This window comes from Rhinoderma darwinii, chromosome 1 (assembly GCF_050947455.1).
Source record: "Rhinoderma darwinii isolate aRhiDar2 chromosome 1, aRhiDar2.hap1, whole genome shotgun sequence".
Lineage (NCBI taxonomy): Eukaryota > Metazoa > Chordata > Amphibia > Anura > Rhinodermatidae > Rhinoderma > Rhinoderma darwinii.
The window spans coordinates 333824788-333848246 of NC_134687.1; the positions used below are offsets into that span (position 1 = coordinate 333824788).

Below are 23459 nucleotides of genomic sequence, written 5' to 3' on the forward strand. Positions count from 1 at the left end.
AGCCCGACCTTCCTGGATGACCTGGCAATCCATGTGACCGCTGCAGCCTGTGATTGGCTGCAGCCGTCACTTGGACTGAAACGTCATCCCGGGAGGCCGGACTGGAGGAAGAAGCAGGGAGTTCTCGATAAGTATGAACATCTATTTTTTTTACAGGTTGATGTATATTGTGATCGTAAGTCACTGTCCAGGGTGCTGAAACAGTTACTGCCGATCGTTTGACTCTTTCAGCACCCTGGACAGTGACTATTTACTGACGTCTCCTAGCAACGCTCCCGTAATTAAGGGTGCACACACGTAGTCACCCGTAATTACGGGAGCCCCTTTGACTTCCTCAGTCTGGCTGTAGACCTAGAAATACATAGGTCCAGCCAGAATGAAGAAATGTCATGTTAGTAAAACCAATACGCTCCGCAGCACACATAACATCTGCGGACTTCATTGCGGAATTTTGACTCTCCATTGAAGTCAATGGAGAAATTCCGCAATGAGTCCGCAACAAGTCCGCTACACGTCCGCAACAGTCAATGTATGCTGCGGACACCAAATTCCGCACCGCAGCCTATGCTCCGCAGCGGAATTGTCCGCAACGTGTAAACGAACACAACTAAATTCCGGAGCAATTCCGCCACGTCTGGTCATGCCCTAAGGGTACGAACAGACACAGCGTAAACACTGCGGATTTTCCCGCGACGGATTCATTGCGATAAATCCGCAGCGTTTTACAGTAGCAGCAGTGTGGGTGAGATTTCAACAAATCTCGTCCCCACACTGCGGAAAAATGCCACCGAAATAACAGCACATAATTGACTTGCGTTGCGGTTTCTTCAACTACAGCATGTCCATTAATGCTGCTTATTCGCATCTCTTGCGTTGCGGGTTTTCCCATTGAATTCAATGGGGTGCTTAAACCCGCAACAAAGCCATTTCTGTTTTGGTATTTGCGCCGGAATCACAGCGATTATACTACAAAAAACGCAAAAAATAAAAAAAATAAAGTTATACTTACCCAGAGTTCCCTGCTTCTTCTCCATTCCGGCCTCTCTGGATGACGTTGCAGGCCATGTGACTGCTGCAGCCAAACACAGGCTGCAGCGTCAAATGGCCTGCAACGTCTTCCCAGGAGGCCGGACTATGCGCCGAGAAGTGGGAGGGGGTAAGTATGAAAGTTTTGGGGTTTTTTTCCACCGGAGAAACCGGACGGCATTCCCTGCAGTGTTCAGGGCGGATACGGTGTCTGGTCCTGAAGGATCAAAATAACCCAGTCCTGAACCGGTTAAAACAGGTTGCCACTATGTTCCTCCAGTGAAATCTGTGTAGGATTGACACTTGAAAACACCAATCTTAATTTAGGTAGATTAGGACAAGTTCTGGGTTATAAAAAACAACAACTGCACAGTAGACAATTGAGATGACATCTGCTTCTAGAAAAACTGGATGAAAACAACCAATTGCATAAATGTTAGGAGCTTTGGGGTCTCTGGAATTGATGTGAAGTGGAGAGGTTGTGGTCGTAGTTGTTTTTTTTACCTCTGTTTATGTGTAGGGTATTGTTTGAATTGTTATTTTGCATTGTATTTTTGTGTGGTTGCAATAAAAATAATCTGCTGAATAAAATAAAATATTATTTAAAAAAAACGGAAAAAAAAAGTTGGCAGCTGACATATCTTTTACATGGTAGGTCACCTGTTTCCTATTTTGAGTAGCATACTGTGTTGCATTAAAAAGGACCTGTCAGCTCTCCTGATATGTCTGTTTTAGTACGTAATTGTATTGCCCATGAAATAACAATTCTGGAGCATCTTTTCTTAGAACTCTACATTGTGCCGTTTCTCTATTATTATTTGGTGTTACCAGGTTGGGGGTGTGACCATACACAGTCTGACAATGTCCAATCAATGCTCACAGTCTCAGACTGTGTAGGGACATGCCTCTTTGACAAGGCGAATGGTAACACCTGGTTTTAATTCATAGATTTCTAGGAGGAATAAACAGAGGAGCGGCACAACGCAGAGTTCTAAGAAAAAAGATGTTCCAGAATTATTATTTAATAGGGATTTACTAAAATCGACATGTCAGGAGAGGTGACAGGTCCTCTTTAAAAGATTATGATCTGTTACATCTCACTAAAATGATGTTTTTATGAAAAAAATACATCCTACAGCTATTATTTTCATCATATTTTATATCTATATTTCTATACAGATGAGACAACATTCCTGCATACATGCCACTGTAAGTATAGTATTTTACAATGTTATTTTATTTTAGATTTTCTGGTTGCAACATAGTTCATTGTGTGAAGAAAGAAACATTAAATGTTGCAGTGTAAGGCTGGGTTCACACAAGCACATTAACGTCCGTAATGGACGGACGTATTTCGGCCGGAAGTCCCGGACCGAACTCAGTGCAGGGAGCCGGGCTCCTAGCATCGTAGTTATGTACGACGCTAGGAGTCCCTGCCTCTCCGTGGAACTACTGTCCCGTACTGAAAACATGATTACAGTACGGGACAGTTGTCCTGCAGAGAGGCAGGGACTCCTAGCGTCGTACATAACTACGATGCTAGGAGCCCGGCTCCCTGCACTGAGTTCGGTCCGGGACTTCCGGCCGAAATACGTCCGTCCATTACGGACGTTAATGTGCTCGTGTGAACCCAGCCTAATTCATCAATGCAATTATTATATTATATTGGATTGGATTGTTTTTGCCTATTATTTTACTGTGTTTTATTTTAGGAGAGTTCCTGGTTTTTAGGATGTGACTTTCTGAATCAACTAAAAAGAGTTGTCGCTGTGACAGAGAGAAGCATGGTCATATGGGATTACAAATGTGATGGAAAGAATCAGGTAGTGCACTTTGGCATGAATGAACAATGCTTTATGCAACTGACAGCACCATTGCTAAGGTTCCATTCTCTTTTTAATCAAAAGCTTTCTATACAAGCGCAGTGGCAATGATGTAATTTGCTTATTTTTTTTTACGTTAAAACTCAATAATTAAACAGTATGCAGCATGCTCCTTCTAGTAGTTGCGGCAGGCAGCCTGAAGTTTACAATTTTAACTCGATGTCTATGCAGAGGATTTGGAACTTTGTATCAGAAAAATGGAACTCCAACCGATATAAGGATATATAAAGAAATAAGTCAGCACATAATGTTTGACCAAAAAATGATATGGTGTTAAAATGTGAACATATAGAAACTAATATTTATTCTTAGCAGGAGCAGGAGCTTTATAGACATGGAGATTAGAGCTGCAGGATTCCTGCAATTTGTACCTCAATTCCAAATTCTCTCCCATGACCGATCACATGATGACCTGGATTCTGGTATGAGGGACACAGCAGCTCTGTGTTTGAAAAATATCACACTACTGGGAAGACTTACCCCATAACTACAGTAGAAAACAATAATGTAGAAACATTGATATACATTTATAATGTCATAATATAGTTTGTATAGGGACATTATACTTTGTATAAAAAAAGTTGCAATTAAAAAAGTAAAAAAAAATAATTCTACCACTAATCCTATCTATAGTGCCAGAAGAAGCTACAACTAAGGCCCTGTTACATCATGTTTGCCATGTTTTTTTAAACGTGTACGTCTGGAAAGTTCCTAACGCATACCTCCCAACCGCTGTCCCGCCATCCCGGGCGGTCTGTAAATGTCCCGCTGGGCGCTGCATCAGAAAAGCTGATCGCTGCTGACTGCAGCAGCGATCAGAAGAAGGCAGGAGTCTTGCGGCGGTGTTCTCACTGGGATCGATGCCGGCCCGTGAGTGGACCAGTCCAGTCACCTGACCTGTCACCTGACCTCACCGGTCAGGTGACTGGACTGGTTCACTCCCGGGCCGGCATCGACACCAGTGGGAACGCCGCTGCAAGACTCCTGCCTTCTTCTGACAGTGAGTGACGTCAAAGCAGAGCAGAGAGTAGCAGCAGTAGGGCCGGATAAGCCCTTATTCCCACGATAGGGTTTCTCGGCCGGGTGACAGCCGTTCATTAAACGGCTGTCACACGGCTGCAGTAGGAACATTAGACCCCTAATGGGGCTATTCACACGACCGATTTTTTTGACGGCCCGGGAAACCTGGCCGTCAAAAAATGGGACATGCCCTATTTTCGTCCGTTTACCCGGCCCCCATAGAAGTCTATGGGGCCAGGTAATACACGGCCATCACCAGAATGTGTCCCGAGTGACGGCCGTGTCTTCCGTCGCTCGGCTCTCTCCTCCTCCTCCTCCTCCTCACAGTGCAGAATGTATGTGTGGAGGAGGATGGTCTTTTTTTGCACCTTGTAGGAGTCGGAATCCCAAATCCCTGGCCGGGGATTGGGGATTCCGCTACAGGAGAAGTGAGTGACTACACTGTCCATATATGAACACAGTGACGTCACTCACTTGTGAAGCGGAGTCCCCGACCCTGTGGCCAGGGATTCTGCTACAGAAGAAGTGAGTGACCACACTGTCCATAAATGGACACAGTGACGTCACTCACTTCTGAAGCGGAATCCCCGACCCTGTTGACGGGGATTCCTCTCCAGGAGAAGTCAGTGACTACACTGTCCATATATGGACATTGAAGTCAGTGACTTCTCCTGGAAGGGGGGGATGGGTACAACCTACATGGGGCTGGGTGGCATTACCAACAGGGGGCAGGGTGGCATTACCTACAGGGGGCTGGGTGGCATTACCTACCAGGGGGGCTGTGGCATTATCTACGGAGGGCTGTGTGTGGCAACAAATTGAAATGAAATTCATCCGATTTTAAAATGGACAGGGAAAAAACGGATGCAAAACGGGTCAAAATCGGCCATTAAAAACGGCAACATGGCACAGAACAGAATCGGAACGGATGCAAGACGGCCAGGAAAAACGGGCCAAAACGGCTGTTTTTATCGGCCTACACTGTTGTGTAAATAAAGCCTACCTCTACCGCTCTCCGCTCTGGCGGCAATGTGGCACCTACAGGGGGACTGTGTGTGGAGCTATCTACTCGGGGGCTGTGTGTGGAGCGATCTACAGGGGGCTGTGTTTGGCGCTATGTACAGGGGGCTGTGTGTGGCGCTATGTACAGGGGGCTGTGTGTGGAGCTATCTACAGGGGGCTGTGTGTGGCACTATCTACAGGGGGCTGTATCTGGCGCTATGTACAGGAGGGCTGTATCTGGCGCTATCTACAGGGAGGCTGTATCTGGCACTATCTGCAGGGGGGCTGTGTCTGGCGCTATCTGCAAGGGGCTGTATCTGACGCTATATACAGGGGGCTGTGTGTGGAGCTATGTACAGGGGGGCTGTGTGTGGAGCTATGTACAGGGGGTCTGTGTCTGGCGCTATCTACAGGGGTGCTGTGTGTGGAGCAATCTACAGGGGGGCTCTGGTGGATGATTTTTCCATTGACCGGTAGCAGAGTTACACAACTGGAAAAAAAAATCCCCATCATGTAACTCTGCTACCTGTCAATTGAAAAGTCATCAACCACAGGGTCTCCCTCTTGACTTTAATTGTTCTCAGCCTTTTGGTTTATCCTGCAGCTGCCGTGATGAGCAAATGTTATAGCCAAGATAGGAAAAGTAACATAAAGACGATATAACCGGATCCATAATATCTGCAATGTCCAGACAGTCTATTTGCAGAAGGATCTGGCTGTGATTTGATGTGTTTATGCGGGATATTGGGCGTGGTTAGGGGGCGTGGCTTAAAAATGTCCCTCTTTTCCAAATTCAAAAGTTGGGAGGTATGCCTAACGTACACGCTTAACGTTTCTATAGGGCTCCATTAACAGTGTCCTCATTAGGCTGGTATATGTCAGTATATACTAGTCCTTCTCAATGAATTAGAATATCATCAAAAAGTTAATTTATTTAGGTAATTAAATTCAAGTGAAGCTCATATCATATAGATTCATTACACACATTAGAGTGATCTATTTCCAGCATTTTTTTCCTTTAACCCCTTCCCGCTCCTGGACGTATTATTAGGTCATGGTAACTGCATCGTTCGCACTGCATGACCTAATAGTACATCACGGGAGGAACGGCCATTTAGGCCGTCCTCCCGACACATACAGTAGCTGACATAACTGCTGTCTCATACAGCAGTTGCCGCAGCTCCTTCAGCGGGGACCGATTGCGATGTCCCCGCTGATTAACCCCTTAGAAGCCACGTTCCATAGCGATCGTGGCTTCTTACGGGTTAAACCACTACATGATAGCGGGTGGCGATGGTTGCTATGGCAACCAGAGGCCTACTAATGGCCTCTTGCTATGCCATCTACGGAAGCCTAGTCAGGAGCCACTATGCTTGCTGTCAGCGAATAGCTGACAGCTCTAATACACTGCACTATGCATGTAGTGTAGTGTATTAAAATTGCAATCAGGGCCTCCTGCCCTCAAGTCCCCTAGTGGGACAAAGTAAAAAAATAAAAAAAAAGTTTTAAAAGTAATAAAAAGTAAAAAAAAAACCTTTTTCCCTTATCAGTTCTTTATTATTAATAAAAATAAACAAATAAACTATACATAATTGGTATTGCCGCGTCCGTAACGGCCTGATCTACAAAAGTATTTTGTTATTTATCCTGCGCGGTGAACGCCATAAAAGAAAATAATAATAAACCATACCAGAATCACAATTGTTTGGTCACTTCACCTCCCAAAAAATGTAATAAAAAGAGATAAAAAAGTTGCATGTACCTAAAAATGGTACTGATCGAAACTACAGTTCGTTACGCAAAAAAGAAGTCCACACACGGCTTCCTTGATGGAAAAATAAAAAAGTTATGGCTCTTAGAATAAGGTAACACAATAAGTAAATGATTTTTTATAAAACTTATTTTATTGTGCAAACGCCATAAGACATTAAAAAAAAAGATAAACATGTGGTATCACCATAATCGTATCGCCCCGCAGAATAAAGTGAATATGTCATTTATAGCGCACGGTGAACGCTGTAAAAAAAAAAAAAGGAATAAAAAACAATAGTAGAATTTATGTTTTTTAGTCACCACGCCTCTTAAAAATAAAAACTGATCAAAAAGTCGCTTGCACCCCATGAAAACTACAATGAATTCCTCCAGGGGTCTAGTTTTCAAAATGTCAAAACCACAAAAAAGGCCATACTTACTAAGTGGGTGGGTGAAAACCCGTTCCCAGCAGGACGCAGACAGGTCAAAAAATGCTGCAGAAGGAGGGTGCATTAAATAGTGATAGCCACTCCCACTAGTCTTGGGGGAGTGGCGAACTAAGTGCTCACAAGTGTGTGATAAATGAGTGTCAGTGTTAGTGTAGTGCTAGGGTGTGAATGTATGGTAAAAAAGAAAAGGGTATGTATGGAAGTGTCAGAACTGTGTGATAATGTAATAAGAAATAAATGTGTGATGAATGGGGGTCAGTGCTGTGCATAGTACATGGGGTGTCAGACTTCAAGATCAACAAAGCGACCAGAGCCAGTACAGAGAGTGACGTCACCCGTCAAGTACCCCACGGCAGGATCTGGAAATGGGACCACTTTGGAAAATGTAAGTATATTACAAATGTATTTACATTTATAAATTACAAGCATTAACACAAAGTCATTAAATCTCGGACATCCCCTTTAAAGGGTTAATGTTGATGATTATGGCTAACAGTTAATGAAAACCCAAAATGTAGTCTCTCAGAAATCTAGAAAATTGGGTAAAAGTTGAAGATTGTAGACTCACGGTGTCACACTCTAATCAGCTAATCAACACAAAACACCTGCAAAGGTTTCCTAAGCTTTTACATGGACTGGTCTGTTGCTCAGTGGTTCAAAGTCCTGTTTTCAGATGAAAGTAAATTTTGCATTTCATTTGGAAATCAACATTAAAAGAAAAAAATGCTGGAAATAGATCATTGTGTGTAATGAATCTATATAATATATGAGTATCACTTTTTGAATTGAATTCCTTAAATAAATTAAGTTTTTGATGATATTCTAATTCATTGAGAAGGACTAGTATATACACTCCTCAACATTGAAATTGCAACACCAAGAAGGACAAGCCGTAAGGTTAAGTAAATCGAGAAGTCAGATTGAAAGCAAAGTTTTTTAGCCACATGAAACCTCAAAAATTGGATCAAGTGGTGTGTGGTGTGGAATGATTGTGTGATTGTTCGCCGACGTGCCAGTTATCGCCATTTGTCGCAAACGGAGAGGGACAGAATCCTTGAACTGAGAGGCCTTGGTTTATCACTCCGGAAGATCACTATGTGCCTAGGCCGAGATGTCACACAGTTCAACGTTGTGTGTCCCGGAGGTTGGGAGAACAACAACAAACAGGAAAGACAGCAAAAGGTGCAAGGAGGGTAACCTCTTCATGAATGGATCATCTGATTTGGAAGAATGGCGTGTAGTGATCCCTTATATACTGCAGGTGAAATTGGACGTCACATCCCAAGCCTAAGGCGGCAACCAGCGTCGACTCAAACCATCAGAAGGCGTTTGCACGACATTGGGCTACGAGCCAGACATCCAGCTACAGGTGTTCCCTTGACCATACGCCACCGCTCTCAAAGGCTATCATGGTGCACAGCAAGAAGGTGATGGAGGCTAGAATGGAGGTCTATCCTCTTTAGCAGTGAGTCCCGCTTTTGTCTCTGACACAATGATAGCCAGAGATTGGTCTGGAGACCATGTGGGCAACGCCATGAAGGGGCATTTGCAGGGGTCCTACCAGTCGTATTCTCAGTATTATGCTGTGAGGTGGCATAATGTATGGTAGACGGACCCCTCTAGTCTTCATTTCAGGTACACTAACAGCTTGGCGTTACATTGATTTGGTTGTGGAACCAGTAGTACGGCCTTTTCTCCAAAGTGTCCCAGGAGTAGTTTTTCAACAGGACCACACCAGGCCGCATGTTGCTTGTGCTACTGTGAACAGCCTGCGTGGCCTAAACGTGCCACCATGGCCTGCAGGGTCTCCGGATTTGTCTACATCGATCATATCTGGGACATCATTGTTCGGCAATTGCAAAGGGAGCTATCAGCAGCCAATCTTGATGATTTGCTTGCCCAAGTGCATTCAGAGTGGCATAACATTCTTCAGACAAGCATTAATAATCTCTATGATAGCATGCCAAGGCGTGTAAGTGCGTGTATTTCTGCGTGTGGCGCTCATACTCGATATGAATAAATTAAGATATTTGGAATCTTCTGTTTCCATTTTTTTTTTTCATTCGCATATCATTAACATGCCTATTGATCCTGTGATTTCCACAATTCTAAAAATTTTCATTCTTGGTGTTGCAATTTCAATGTTGAGGAGTGTATATTATTTAAAGGACGGAATAGAATAGTAGACTATGCTATTCCATCCCGCTGGATCCGGCAAAAAAATGTATACATGGTTTACGTTTTTTTAATATGGGAGTCTATGGGTGATGTATGCCACTGCATGGCATACCTCAAAGGTATACATTTAACTTATATATCGTGGTCTTTTCAATAGCCTTTCATGAGATATATACGGTAAACGGATACCATTATAGTCTATGGGTGAGGGATGCCACTATACAGAGCTTTTTTCTGGCGTATATATTCAATGTAGGCCAAAATTGTGATGTGAACATAGCCGAACACAGTAACACTAATATATGTATGCTGTATCTAAAAACGCACAACTGAGATCATGGCAAACTGACCTTAGGTTTAGAAAAGATCCTTAATTATTAAGTTAAAAAATAAAGCTCTACATCAAAATAAAAAACACTAACCCAAAAATACTACTATATCCTATTAAACATAAAGATTATAGTTGCTAAACCGTCTGGTACTAACATTTGTAAATTGTGTCTGGTCATTGAGGGGTAAAAGGTCCCTAATTCTCAAGTTGTTCTTTTAGACCGTCAACCTAGGAGCTATATCTGGATGCAACATATGGCTTAAGTTAAAGTGTAGCTAAACGTTTGACAAACTTCTGACATGTCATAGTGACATGTCAGAAGTTTGGATTGGTGGAGGTCCGAGCACAGCCGCTTCGTGTTTTTTTCGGCTTTTTCCGGAAGTAAATGTATTGGTGTACGGACTCAATAGAAAGTCTATGAGCACGTACTCCGATACATCGGCTTTCCGGAAAAAGTTGAAGGGACATGAAGTGGTTGAGCGCTCACACGAGCGCTTCAGCTGCTTCGTTCTAGTGGTTGGTGGGGGTCTCAGTGCTCGGACCCCCACCATTCCAAACTTCTGACGTCACTACGACATGTCAGAAGTTTGTCAAACGTTAGGCTACACTTTAAAGACTCATGTACACAAGCATATTAAGGTGCGTAATACGGTGTCGTTTGGAGGCACTGTACAGAGGCACATGAAATACCTACTTCTCAATACTACATAGCTGTATGGATGTGAATGAGGCCTGATACTCAATGTGAACATTGACTGTAATTTAAAATTTTTAGCAGTGTAAAGATTTGACTTATTTTCCCATTGAAAATGTATAATCTTATGCGATATTGTATAAAATGTGAAGTCCGTAGATCAGCATCACTAATACAGAGAAGAATTAAGAAAATCAGACAACGCAAATGGAGATGACAAAATTAGAAATAAGCTCTAATAGGATTTAATATTTAATCTTGGAAAATAGGTATTAAAACATGAAGTCATAATGATGCTCAAGTATTCCTTATTAACAGCACAGTAATATTTTCTGCATTTCTATTCTTCTCATTATTACTGAAAATGTCAATCTACTCATGTTATTACTCAAAATTCATAGCAGTGACATATAATTTCCATAACTGAGTATTCTGAATAGCGTTTATATTAACAGGTATTAGTGTGCTATGTTATGCAATATGATTATGTTCCTTATTAAAGGGGTTGTCCACTTTGGACATTTCCATTTTGTTAGAAGGGTCCCCTGGTCTTTAGATAGTGTTCTAATGCTGGGGCCCTCAGCAAACAACTGTAATATGTGGAGGAACCCAGCAGCAAGTTTTCCATTTCCCTGCAGCTCCATCACAGGTGAAATGAAGCATTACACTCTTCCCACTGAAATCAATGGACTATCCATGTAATGCATGGACGTGCCAGGTCCTCCAGAGAGTAATACTCTTTGTAGATGCTTTATCTTTAGGCTAATAAATACAAGATCTAAACTAGACAACCCTTTTAATTGGTTTTATTTTATAAGGAAAACTACGTCTGCATCAAACCGATGGAGCACTGTCTACTTTGCGTCTGCACTGTGATTTCACAAGATCAGACCTTGCAGGAGGATATATTGGTAGGAGATGATGCTGGATTTGTAAGTCTGTATTCTATTTCAAGTGCTGATCTCAAAATACAACACTCAAAATCTAACAAGATATTTCATCCAGTTGCCCTAGATTCCAGCAAATTTAAGAGGTAAGGCAGCTGTTTTATGACACAAATTCATAGCTTTCAGTGTAAAAAAGGAAGTTTACGACATCCTTCTCAGGGTATTGAATCTCTCCATCAGGAATGTTGGGGTTAATGGATTAATGAAAATATCTACATACTTCGCATAAATTACCTATATCTGTTGCAATACCTGATCCCAAGTAGTAAACTTAGGGATCACAGCTCCCGAGGATTGTTTGTTCACATATACTTAGACAAGGGTTGACACCGGGATGGTAGACCTCCAGCCCAGCCGGTATTTACACTTGGGGGCCGGTGAAAGTACATTTTCTTTTACGAGCAATAGCAAATGTCAGTATTTTTGCATAATGAAACAGTGCTTCTGAAGTCCGGTACCTATATAACTGGATTGGATACTCCTCCTTTGCCAAGCTGCCCAGTTTTAACAACATCAGCAGTGGCAGGACTAGGTCAAGTGTGAGATTGGTGCCGGTGTCAGATGGCAGCAGGCAAGGGGGCAGAAAGCCAGAGACACTCACATACAGCAGCCAGACATATGCACACCTCCTGGCTACACATCACTGAGAGTCAAGAGCGGAGGAGGATACTCCGGTACAGGGAGTCATTGTCTGTCTTATGTTCCCAGACCCAGTCACACCCCAAAACTACGGCCACTTTTTAAAAAAATCTTATGGTTGTTGTTTTAGTCTTACCAAACTTAGATTGATCTGATCATATAAATATCACTCACCTCTGATATTCAGTCATTCATTCTCATACTTGAAAGGAATCGGTACAGAATCTGACAAAGTGGGTGACATTTTTACAGTTGGCTGAGCTCTCAGTGGAAAGTGGTGGCTTTTAATTTCGGTGTACCGATGCTTGTATAAACTTTTTCTGACATCACTACTAAGTTCAGAACAAGAAATGTCACAATTGTATCAGTGATGTATTCAAATGTTTATCATTAATGTATAAAATTGCTACTATACTGTAATTGGATAGCTAATCGTGTTTATTTATTTGGATTCTTAGGTTCAGGAGAAAGTTGCACCATGATTGGATTGTTAAAATAAAGTATTTCCCAGAGCTCAAACTCTTTGCTTCATCCTCCCCAGACAGCAATTGTTCTTTAGTTCTAGCTGATGTCAACAGGATAAAAGATACTGGGTATGGCCATTATTATGTTGTCCAATTATTACATCCAAATCAATGTATAAATACTAAAAGAGTGACATCACAAATCCTCACAGAAAAAATGTGATCTATAGTCTTCCACCATCGTTCTGCTTAAAACAACGTCCTATGGTCTCTCAAGCACCTGAAGGTCTTTTGGATATTCTTGTAAATCAGAAAATCAAAAACCTTAAAGTGCCTGTATGCAAGGTGCATGCTGATTGGTTGATAAAGATCTCGCCAATATAAAGAGCACTAAGGACTGCTTGAATCAGGACAATGTTGGGACTTCCAATGATCTGTTAGTTATGCATAAAGACAAATATATTTTTAGAAAGCTGAATTCCTCTTGAAGTGAAGATCTGCCTTTGGAGTCACTAAAGAATATATTATTAAAGAACAGTAGCAATATCAAGTAGCAACTGAAGGTGGAGCTTTATTTGAGAGTGCCACTTTTAATAAGACAGTGCCGTTTTAAATACAGTCTTTTATTAGTTGCCCATAAGGTGTCAATACAGCGGGTGCTTACAGTCACTTGAACAGGAGTTTGGGAGTGTTGTCTGTCACTCCTGCTATCCTAAATGATGGGAGAGGGGATACACAGTAAGGCCCTGTTCACATCTGCATCTGAGGCTCTATTAGCTGCTCCTTTTACACGCTGTTGATTTTGCCGGACAAAATAGCACAGCATGCTGCGCTATTATGAACGGCAAATTGACGGAGACCTGACGGTACCCATTAAAGTCAATGGGTTTTCTCAGGCGCAGTTAGTTTCCATCATGCAGCGAATTCCAAGCTTCCGGTATTCTCGTTGTTCTGCTCCTATGATGGAGCAGAACAACGGAACCCGGAACATGAGTGAGTCTTAACTCTCCTCTGATCAGTTGTGCCTTAAAACCTCTTATGAGCATATTATAGATGCGTTTATCATGACAGTGGCACTTTAAGTACACTATATTTAAAGTACAGGGTGGGCCATTTATATGGATACACCTAAATAAAATGGGAATGGTTGGTGATATTAACTTCCTGTTTGTGGCACATTAGTATATGGGAGGGGGGAAACTTTTCAAGCTGGGTGTTGACCATGGCGGCCATTTTGAAGTCGGCCATTTTGTATCCAACTTTAGTTTTTTCAATGGGAAGAGGGTCATGTGACACATCAAACTTATCGAGAATTTCACAAGAAAAACAATGGTGTGCTTGGTTTTAACGTTACTTTATTCTTTCATGAGTTATTTACAAGTTTCTGACCACTTATAAAATGTGTTCAAAGTGCTTCCCATTGTGTTGGATTGTCAATGCAACCCTCTTCTCCCACTCTTCACACACTGATAGCAACACCGCAGAAGAAATGCCTCCCGATCTGACCCCCTTAGACTTTTATCTTTGGGAATCATCTGAAGGCAATTGTCTATGCTGTGAAGATACGAGATGTGCAGCAACTGAAACTACGGATACTGGAAGCCTGTGCTAGCATTTCTTCTGTGGTTTCAATTTCTTTGGGAGTAAGGGTTCATCTCTTGTTTAAAAGTCACGATTAAGCCAGAAATGTTGTGCTGGATCCATCGTACGTGATGGACACCTTTGCCTTACAATGGGGTCCCGTCATGGTTTCCATCATTTTAATGACAAGAATAGTGCAGCATGCTGCGCTATTCTTTCTGTCAAATGTGACGTAACTGCCGACGGGAGCTCAGAACGGCAGTGGGAACGGTGCCTAACAAATACATTGACAACAATCCTTCTCTATAATAAAATTTATTATTATGGTAACATCTTGTATAAAGATACTGTATTGTTTTTAATACACAGATCCGTCAGCGTATTCTCTGTTCCTAAAGGAGTCACCACATTTGCCTACTGCGTGAAAGCAAATATGATCGTAACTGGAGGTAGGACCAGGTCTTAACAAGACTGATTTTTAGTTGATTTAAAAACACTTTCATTCCCCAAAGGGCTTCTAGAAAATGAAAGGTGTGACATGAATGGTTTTTATGGGCAACTACTACACTTTTGCTTTGCTCCGGTTTTCTTAAACCTCCCACAATATGTACACATAATATCGGAATATAATAATTTTTAGCCGAATGAGTTGAATTTTTCTTTAATGGCACCATTTTGGCTAACATCTAATTTATTGTATAACTTTTTTTTTTTTTTTTTTTTCTAGGGGGATAGCAATTCCAGGTTTTTTTTTTTGTCTTTACTGTGCAGTATAAATAACATGATAACTTTATTCTCTGGGTTGATACGATTGCGGCAATAACAAAGTTAGATATTTTTTATGTTTTACTTCTTTTGCGCAATACAAAACAATTAATAATTTGTGTCACAACAAGACGTATAACATTTAAATTTTTCTGTCAACAGAGCTTTATGAAAACTTGTTTCTTCAGGATGAGTTGAGGTTTTCATTAGCACAATTATGGGTACATAAGACTTTTTAACACTTTTTATTCTGTTTTTTTGTGGAGGTGGGATGAACAAAAAACAGCAATCCTAGAATTGTTTTCTTTTATTTTTTTAATGGCGTTGACCATGCGTGATACATTTTATAGTTCGGGTTGTTACAGAAGTGGGAAGACCAATTAAGCAGAGTTTTTTTATTTGTACTTTTTTTTTCCATAATAAAGCATTTTATCAGAGAACTTATTTTTTTTACTTCAGTTTTTTTTTTTCTCGAAACATTATTGACCTCCTGTTTTATCCAATATGCACTCAACATGCGGCTGTTTGAACTCTTCTTGAATGCACTGCAATACTCCTGTATTACAGTGTATTAGGCATGTCAGTACAATGCAGACCTGGGGACCTTTGTCAGACTCCTGGCTGCCATGGCAACCCATTGGCACCACTTTGACGCCGATGGGCTTAGAGAGGGAGTCCCCCTCCCTCTGTAAAACCACATAGGTCCTGCGGTTGCTATTGACTGCGCCATCTAAGGGGTTAGACAGATGAGATCTGAGTTAACTTTGATCCCGACAGTTGCAGCATGGTGTCAGCTGTATGCCATTCCCTCGCAGTACATTTACGGCTCTGTACCGACACTACTGTGCAGTGCGAGAATGGGTTAAACTTTGTACAGGAGTGAAGAGCCTGTTATAACTGGAGTTACACTTTACGTCAATATTATACACATAATAATACCATACCAGGCTCACATAATATTGGCATACAATGCACACATGCATTCAAGCACACATACGCACCTTCACTAGATGCCTACATGCTCACATACACACGCTCACAACTTGCACAGACACACATACGAATACTCATTTCGTGTACACAAGCCCAAACACACATGAATGCACTAGACTCATATAGTAAGTACAGTATGAGTCTGGAGTATTCTTTAATGGCTCTTAATAGCCCAACAGCCCAATATTGTTATGTTCCGTTTTGCCTCATAGGAGAATATACCTATGTCTGTAATATGCTGCTCTTACCTAGGGAGGCATATTCAGCAGACAGATCTGTTTTTACCAGAGATATGATAAGAGAATACATTTCATCAAGGCATTATTATGCTGAACTATCTTGACTTTTGTTTTTTATGTCATCATCAGCACCTGCACCAAATGGTGTTATAAAAGTTAATTTCACAACATATTTGGGCTCTACATTCGGCCTATATGTTGAAACATTTTCCTGACATATAGGTCTAACTTGCCAATAAAGTAGGCCAGATTTAGGCTAGAAGAGTATCCTTTTTGTATGTCTGGTCGCTCTACTTTGGTGTACCTTTATTTCAACTGTATTAAAAAACAAAATGGTAAGGAATTGTTCAAATCCTACATGCCTGAACAGACTTTTCCCTGAGATCTATCATTGGGGGACAGTCAACAGGCCACCATACACATGAGATCCTCACCCTGGTCCTGTCAATTGCGACTTTAGACAACTTTTCTCTTGTGTATAGCCAGCTTAAAGAGGCTCTGTCACCAGTTTATAAGTGCCCTATCTCCTACCTAATCTGATAGGCGCTGTAATGTAGATAACAGTGCTTTTTATTTTGAAAAAACTATCATTTTTGAGCAGGTTATGAACAATTTTAATTTTATGCTAATTAGTTCTTAATGACCAACTGGGCGTTTTACCAAGTGGGCATTGGAAAGAGAAGTGTATGACGCTGACTAATCAGCGTCATACACTTCTCTCCATTCCAGCCCAGTTTGTTTCACAGCACAGCGTGATCTCGCGAGATCACGCTGTGGCGGGACCTCCTCTCACAGGCCCTTCAGCGGAGCGATGGAAGAGTCAACAGACATGCCAGGACGTTTATCTGAATTTGCAGCGGCTGGAGGCGATGTCTGTTCAGTCTTCCATGGCTCTGATGAAGAGCCTGTGGGAGGAGGTCCCGTTACAGCGTGATCTCGCGAGATCACTCTGTGCAGTGAAACAAGCTAGGCATGTAGGAAGAGAAGTGTATGACCCTGATTGGTCAGCGTCATACACTTCTCTTTACAATGCCCACTTGGTAAAAAGTAAAAAAACGCCCAGTTGGTCATTAAGACCACTGTTTTCTACAATCAGTGTTTCAGATTAGGTAGGTGATAGGGCACTTATAAACTGGTGACAGAGCCTCTTTTTTAACTGTAAGGATTTGGAGCTAGGTACCAAAAAAACAGATCTCCAACCTTTTTGAAGATATATTATAAAAATTAACCAGCACAGAATTTTTGGAATTGTTTGGGTAAATGTACACCTTTAAAATGTTTGTTTACTTGCAATCCTAACCATTTTTTTTTATTCAGGGATACAAAATATAGCTCTTTGATTATTTATGTTTCTATAGAATTGTATAGGTCAGTATATCAAGTATTCAGAATATTTATATTTTTCTTTTATCTATACTCCTATACAGGACCTGATAAAGTTATACGTTTGTGGCATCCAACTGTTGTGAAGAAACCTATGGGAAAATTATTTGGCCATTTATACTCAATTGCAGCCATTGCAGTCAATGAAAAGGACCAGCACATTATTAGTCTGTCCACTGCAAGGGTAATTCTGTTCTCAGATGAAATGCCAATATAAGCTATATTTGGATTAGATGTTGATATTTAACCCCTTAATGACCAGCCTATTTTAGACCTTAATGACCAATCCATTTTTTAAATTTTTCCATCGTCGCATTCCAAGAGCTATAATTTTTTTATTTTTGCGTTGACATAGCTGTATAAGGTCTTGTTTTTTTTGCGGGACAAGTTGTATTTTTAATAGCACCATTTTGAGGTACATATTATTTATTGATTAACTTTTATGAACTTTTTTGGGGTGAATAGAAAAAAAACTGAAATTTCGCCACTCTTTTTTTGCGTCGTAAATCTACGCTGTTTACCGTGTGGTATAAATTACACAATAAGTTTATTCAGCGGGTTGTTAAGATTTCAACGATACCAAATTTGTATAGTTTTTGTATGTTTTACTACTTTTACACAGTAAAAATGCATTTTTTTCAAAATTATATGTTTTTGTGTCTCCATATTTGAAGAGCCGTAACGTTTTTATTTTTTCGCTGATGCAGTTGTAGGAGGGCTTTTTTTTGCGGGAAGACTTGTAGTTTTTATTGGTACCATTTTGGAGTAGATGCGACTTTTTGATCACTTTTTAATCAAATTTTTTTAAAGTCAAGACTCACAGAAAACAGCAATTTTTCCGTCGATTTATATTTAATATTTTACGGCGTTCACCGTGCGGCTTAAGTAATGTAATAGCTTTATAGTCGGGGTCGTTACAGACGCGGCAATACCAAATATGTGTAACTTTTTAACTTTATTTTGGTTTTTTAATTGTAAAGCAGTTTATAAGGGGTAAAAGTGGGTTTTTCATTTTTTTTCACATTTTTTTTGATTAACTTTATTAAACTTTTTTTAAAACTTTTTTACTAGTCCCACTAGGGGACTTTAATATGTGATCCTCCGATCGCTATTATAATACACTGCAATGCTTTTGTATTGCAGTGTATTACTGCCTGTCCGTTTAACACGGACAGGCATCTGCTAGGTCATGCCTCCGGCATGATCTAGCAGGCATTCGCTACAGGCAGACCTGGGGGCCTGTATTAGGCCCCCGGCTGCCATCGGAGACACAGACACTCGGCGATCTTATCGCCGGGTGTCAGTGGGATGAGAGGGAGCTCCCTCCCTCTCTCCAAAAAACACTCAGATGTTGTGCACGCTATTGAGCACCGCATCTGAAGGGTTAAACGGGTGAGATCGATACTAATATCGATCTCACCCGGTCGAGCAGGGATGGCCCCAGCCCTCAACTACGTCTGGCAGCTGAGAGCAGGGAGATTTAACAGCTCCCTGCTCTGTTTACTTTATTCTGATGCAGTGCCGTAAAAAGGACTATGCATCAGAATAAAGTCGTGAAAAGGCGTATTGGTGGTCACTAACGGGTTAAATTAATTATTACATATTTCACTTAATAAATGAATAATCCATGCAGTCTTATTATTCTAATAAAATAAAAGTCTTAGCCCAAATTGCCTAAAAATCAAACATTTCAGGAAATATACCAGACTGCAGGATTATCTGCCACCTTCCCATCCACCACTTAGAAAGCTCAAGTTCCCTATCAAATTAAAGGGGTTTTCTAAGTTCCCACCAAAGAAAATTCTAGAAAAAACAAGTTCCCATACTGACAATATTCCAATGAAAAAAAAAAAATCAGTACATCCATCTACTTGTTACCGATGTGCCATTTTATACATGGCTTTCGGCATGTGTTTGTTTACTCAGCTTCCTGATGAGACTACATTTCCCAGAATACCTTGCACTAGTTAGAAATATCAGATAAATCTTTGTCAGCCAACAGGGCAAGCTCTGCTGCATTAACCATACATTAACCATTCATCCGTGGTACATAGAAAACACAGCAAGGATTGTGCACGTGCGTTCCCCACAATACACCCAGAAACGTCACTAGTGATGTGCCATTTGTTGAACTTGGACTATGGACTCCTTGCCACGTGATTAGTATACGCCATTTTACTAGAGGTGGCGGAAAATGTGACGTTACAGGTCATGTGATGCTTGGGGGGAGCTGAGAACTGGGGAAATAGTAAATAACAAAGTCAGTGTGGAGTAGAGTTTAGGATTTTTCAACACATTTTTTTTTCAGAAAACTCTTTTAAGATGGCCATACAATAGTGTTTTAGGATGGATCGCCAATCTCTGGCTGTAGCCTTGTCTGGGCTTAAATTCATGAGCTGCTCATATATCATTTGGCATGAATGACTTAAGAAGTATTGCAAACGATTGCACCCGACAATGACTGAAAAAAAATCCAACATGTCAGATCAACTTTTCCACAGATATATGTTCCATTCTACAGCATCTGTCACACTTGTTCGTGTGACACAAAAAGGTGCTAAAAATCAGCAGGAGATAGCTCATTGGCGTCTAAATTCTTTAGTGTACAGCCAGCTATACTGTATTACTTTTTGTCTGAACAAGTGTCATGCTAAAATGTGTCTGTGTGAGCACAAATGAGATGTTGGTAGCTTTAGAAAACTGGCAAAAATGTTAAGATATAAAAAAAATTATCGCCTTATGCTCCACTGCCTTCATCATCCTATGATGTTTCCACTGATGTATAATCTTTATGGGTACTGTATAACAATTTGTGTGCATTTTGTGCACTAGTAAAATTAAATGTATGACAGTAGTAATTTTGCTTGTGTAAGAGGGTGACAGATAGTGACTGATAGTGACAAGAAGCGAGCAGTGGCGGATTAAGTAGACCATAGACCCTAGGCTGTTACCCAAACCTTGGCCCCCCTTCTGCAACGCCGCCCTGCCGCGCCGTAACCAATGTTCCCTCTAAGTCTTGGCAGCTCCTGATCGGAGCAGTTAGGGAGCAGGGCAAGTCTCCATCAATGGTGGGCGGTCTGATGACCAAAAGTAATAACCCCAGTAAACGCTAATATAGCGACTAAATAAGAAAATAAGAAAACTTATTTTAAATTAGTTTTAATTACTTTTTAAAAACGATAATATTACAAGTACACCTGTAAAATAGACAGTAATAAACACCAATTATAGGCATCAATGAAAGAATCCCTCTCTTACACCACTGTCCCTGTAGATAGCACCACACAGACCCCTGTAGATAGCACCACACAACCCCCTGTAGATAGCAACACACCCCCTTCCTGTAGATAGCGCCACACAGACACCCTGTAGATTGTGCCACATAGACCCCCTGTAGATTGTGCCACACAGACCCCTGTAGATAGCGCCACACAGACCCCCTGTAGATAGCAACACATCCCCTTCCTGTAGATAGCACCAAAGAGACCCCCTGTAGGTATCACACTACAACCTGTTGCTTCTTATCTGTTTATCGAACTTGGATTGTTTCCTAACCAAGCCTCTACCTCACATTAGAACCTGTTTCCGCTTATCTGTGTACCAAACCTGATCTGTAAGGCTATGTTCACACGCACAAGTAAAAACAGCTGAAAATTACGGAGCTGTTTTCAAGGGAAAACAGTCTCTGATTTTCAGCCGTGTTTGAAGCAGAAAAAGTTTTTTGAGGCTTTTTTTTTTAGACGTTTTTGGAGCTGTTTTTCAATTGACCCTATGAAAAACAGCTCCAAAAATGGCTCAAGAAGTGATCACCTCCTTCTTTTTGTGCACCGTTTTTTTAAAACAGTGGAGTAAACAAATGCCCCGTCTGAACAAAATGCAGTTTTTCCAATTGATTACAATGGGAAGCTGTTTATCGGCATTTCACTAGCATTTTTCAAGGCGTATTTTGAGCCGTTTATGCTCCCCGAAATATGCCTGAAAGCACTGGGTGTAAACATACCCTTACTTTTGCTATTATCACCTTCCTGCCTCATAATTTTAGCCACTGGAGTTCGAATCTGTTATAAATCTTGACAATAATATAAATTCATTTTTAGAAAAAAATATTTTAGACCAAATGCTGGACTAGATGCTTCCCCACTCGTTTCCAGTGGCGTTCCTCATAGGTCCATTATGGGCGGCCCATTGTCCATTGCAGTTTTGTCATTTTTTTTCCGCGAATCACGGCAAAAACTGTCACAAAACTGAAGGCCCCTGTGGACGTGGATACAATTGACATCGCTGGCAAGGCATGGGAACCATTGGTCACCTTCCCCGCCATTCAGCCTTTTGTTGTGATGCAGGCGGGGCGATGACATCATCACGCCACTTGCGTCGCTCTGCTGGATGCGGCCTGGTCAGAAGAGACCAGGCCTGCATAGTCGGAGAAGAGGATGGCACTGGAACGGGGCCAATGAATAACATCAAAGGGTGAGAGTAAATTCGATTCAATAGGAATCGTATTTATTAAAAGGATTCTAGTACTACGGGACTCGAAACAATTAATAAATTATTTTGTGGAAGTACTTCAAAAGACCATCGTCCTCCACATTCATACAGGGATAGATCGTACCAATATAAAGATTTAAACGGTATTAGAAGCCAAAAATATAGCAGATTACTGCATATTCAGATGAAACGAGTGTGCAGTGATACACAAATAGCGTGGTAAATTATTAAAAAGTTACTGTGGGTGATAAACAAGAAATAAAAAATAAATATAAAATATTAAATAAATAGTACATAAAAAACAATAATAAACACTACATATTACAGTAGAAAAAAATGTGTTATAATTAAAAATAAGAGGCTGAGTAAGTCAGCAATGACAAAGGTGAAATAAATAAATACATTTTTGTATATATTTAGTACTAAAAATATAACAATAAGTGAAAATTGATACAGATTTCTTCCCGATATCAGATTGTATTTAACATATTCTAAATCCATAATCCTTGTGATATGAAACAAACAAAAAATATATATTGTATAACGTAAATTATCCCGCAACGTGTGGACAGGCTTTACTTGGTCCAAAACAGTTCTGAGTTATGGGAGTTGGAAGTCCCACATAGTCGAACCAAGATTTGTGTGGTCCCAGAAGTACCGATCCCAGGTCTATATAGGCATGATATAGTGGAAGACTGAACGGAAAAAGAACGTAAATTAGTAGACATACAGTTAAAAACCAAATAAAAAGAAGGTAGAAAATTTACAGAAATGATGCAAAACTTAATGTCTCGTTCAGACCAACAAGGGTCATTGTTCCAAGGGTGATGATCCATTTACACGCCCTCTGAGCCAGTAGTTTCTTTACCTCCCCACCTCTGATGCCACAGACCACCCTATCTATTCCCCATGCCTTAAATGATTTTGGGTCACAGGCAAGGTGGGTTTTGAAATGTCTGGGGATCGTTTTGAGCAATGTAAGATCTTCAATTTCTCTTGCAGCAATTATGTCGCGCACATGTTCCCTAATTCTAATCCGCAATTGTCTAGATGTCAGACCAATGTACACTTTTGAACAGCCACTTGCGGGAAAAAAAACGCCTCTGTCTCGCATTGAAATCAATGGGAGGCGATTTCGGCTGGTTTTTGGCTCTGTTTCCGACGCGGTTTTCACGTCAATAACCACGCCAAAAAACTCTGTGTGAACTAGCCCTTACTGTGAATATCTATTTATATAAACTGTATATTGTTTTTGTACTGCAGGGATTCAGAGTATGGGATATACACACTCTTTCATTACTACAAGTCTTTGATGCAGAACAGGGACCTTCTGACAGGTGTATAAACTCAATGATATTTGATAATAAGCATCTTAGACTTATCACTGGTAAGAAAAATATCTTTAAAATGGATTTATAATAAATAAGGTTCAATGTAAATAATAGATAGGACAAAATACATGATATTTGCAACTTACCTTTGTGCAGGATCAGAAAAACATGGCCACACATGTCCACATTTTGTGTGTGAGCTCCAATACCAGACACAACCTGTGTACAGGTGTGGCACTGTTTCTGGAGAAATGCAGCCATGTTTTTTTCTAATGCTGTACAACCCCTTTAACT

At 40.8% G+C, this 23459-nt stretch overlaps 3 protein-coding genes across 3 annotated transcripts in view; 1 reads left to right on the forward strand and 2 right to left on the reverse strand.

Moving 5' to 3' along the window:
• Window positions 1-23459, reverse strand: part of ACO1 (aconitase 1) — a 254019-nt gene that overhangs the window by 188209 nt on the left and 42351 nt on the right. The gene's annotated exons all lie outside the window — the stretch shown is intronic.
• Window positions 1-23459, reverse strand: part of OPN3 (opsin 3) — an 89765-nt gene that overhangs the window by 23952 nt on the left and 42354 nt on the right. The window lies entirely within an intron of this gene.
• The window catches only part of WDR64 (WD repeat domain 64), a 66955-nt gene that overhangs the window by 10256 nt on the left and 33240 nt on the right, over window positions 1-23459 (forward strand). The window contains exons 5-11 of the mRNA XM_075858913.1: window positions 2206-2235; window positions 2739-2849; window positions 11154-11368; window positions 12380-12514; window positions 14336-14415; window positions 17391-17530; window positions 23098-23221. Of these exons, the coding sequence (XP_075715028.1) occupies window positions 2206-2235; window positions 2739-2849; window positions 11154-11368; window positions 12380-12514; window positions 14336-14415; window positions 17391-17530; window positions 23098-23221 (835 nt within the window). The remainder of the gene's footprint in view (window positions 1-2205; window positions 2236-2738; window positions 2850-11153; window positions 11369-12379; window positions 12515-14335; window positions 14416-17390; window positions 17531-23097; window positions 23222-23459) is intronic.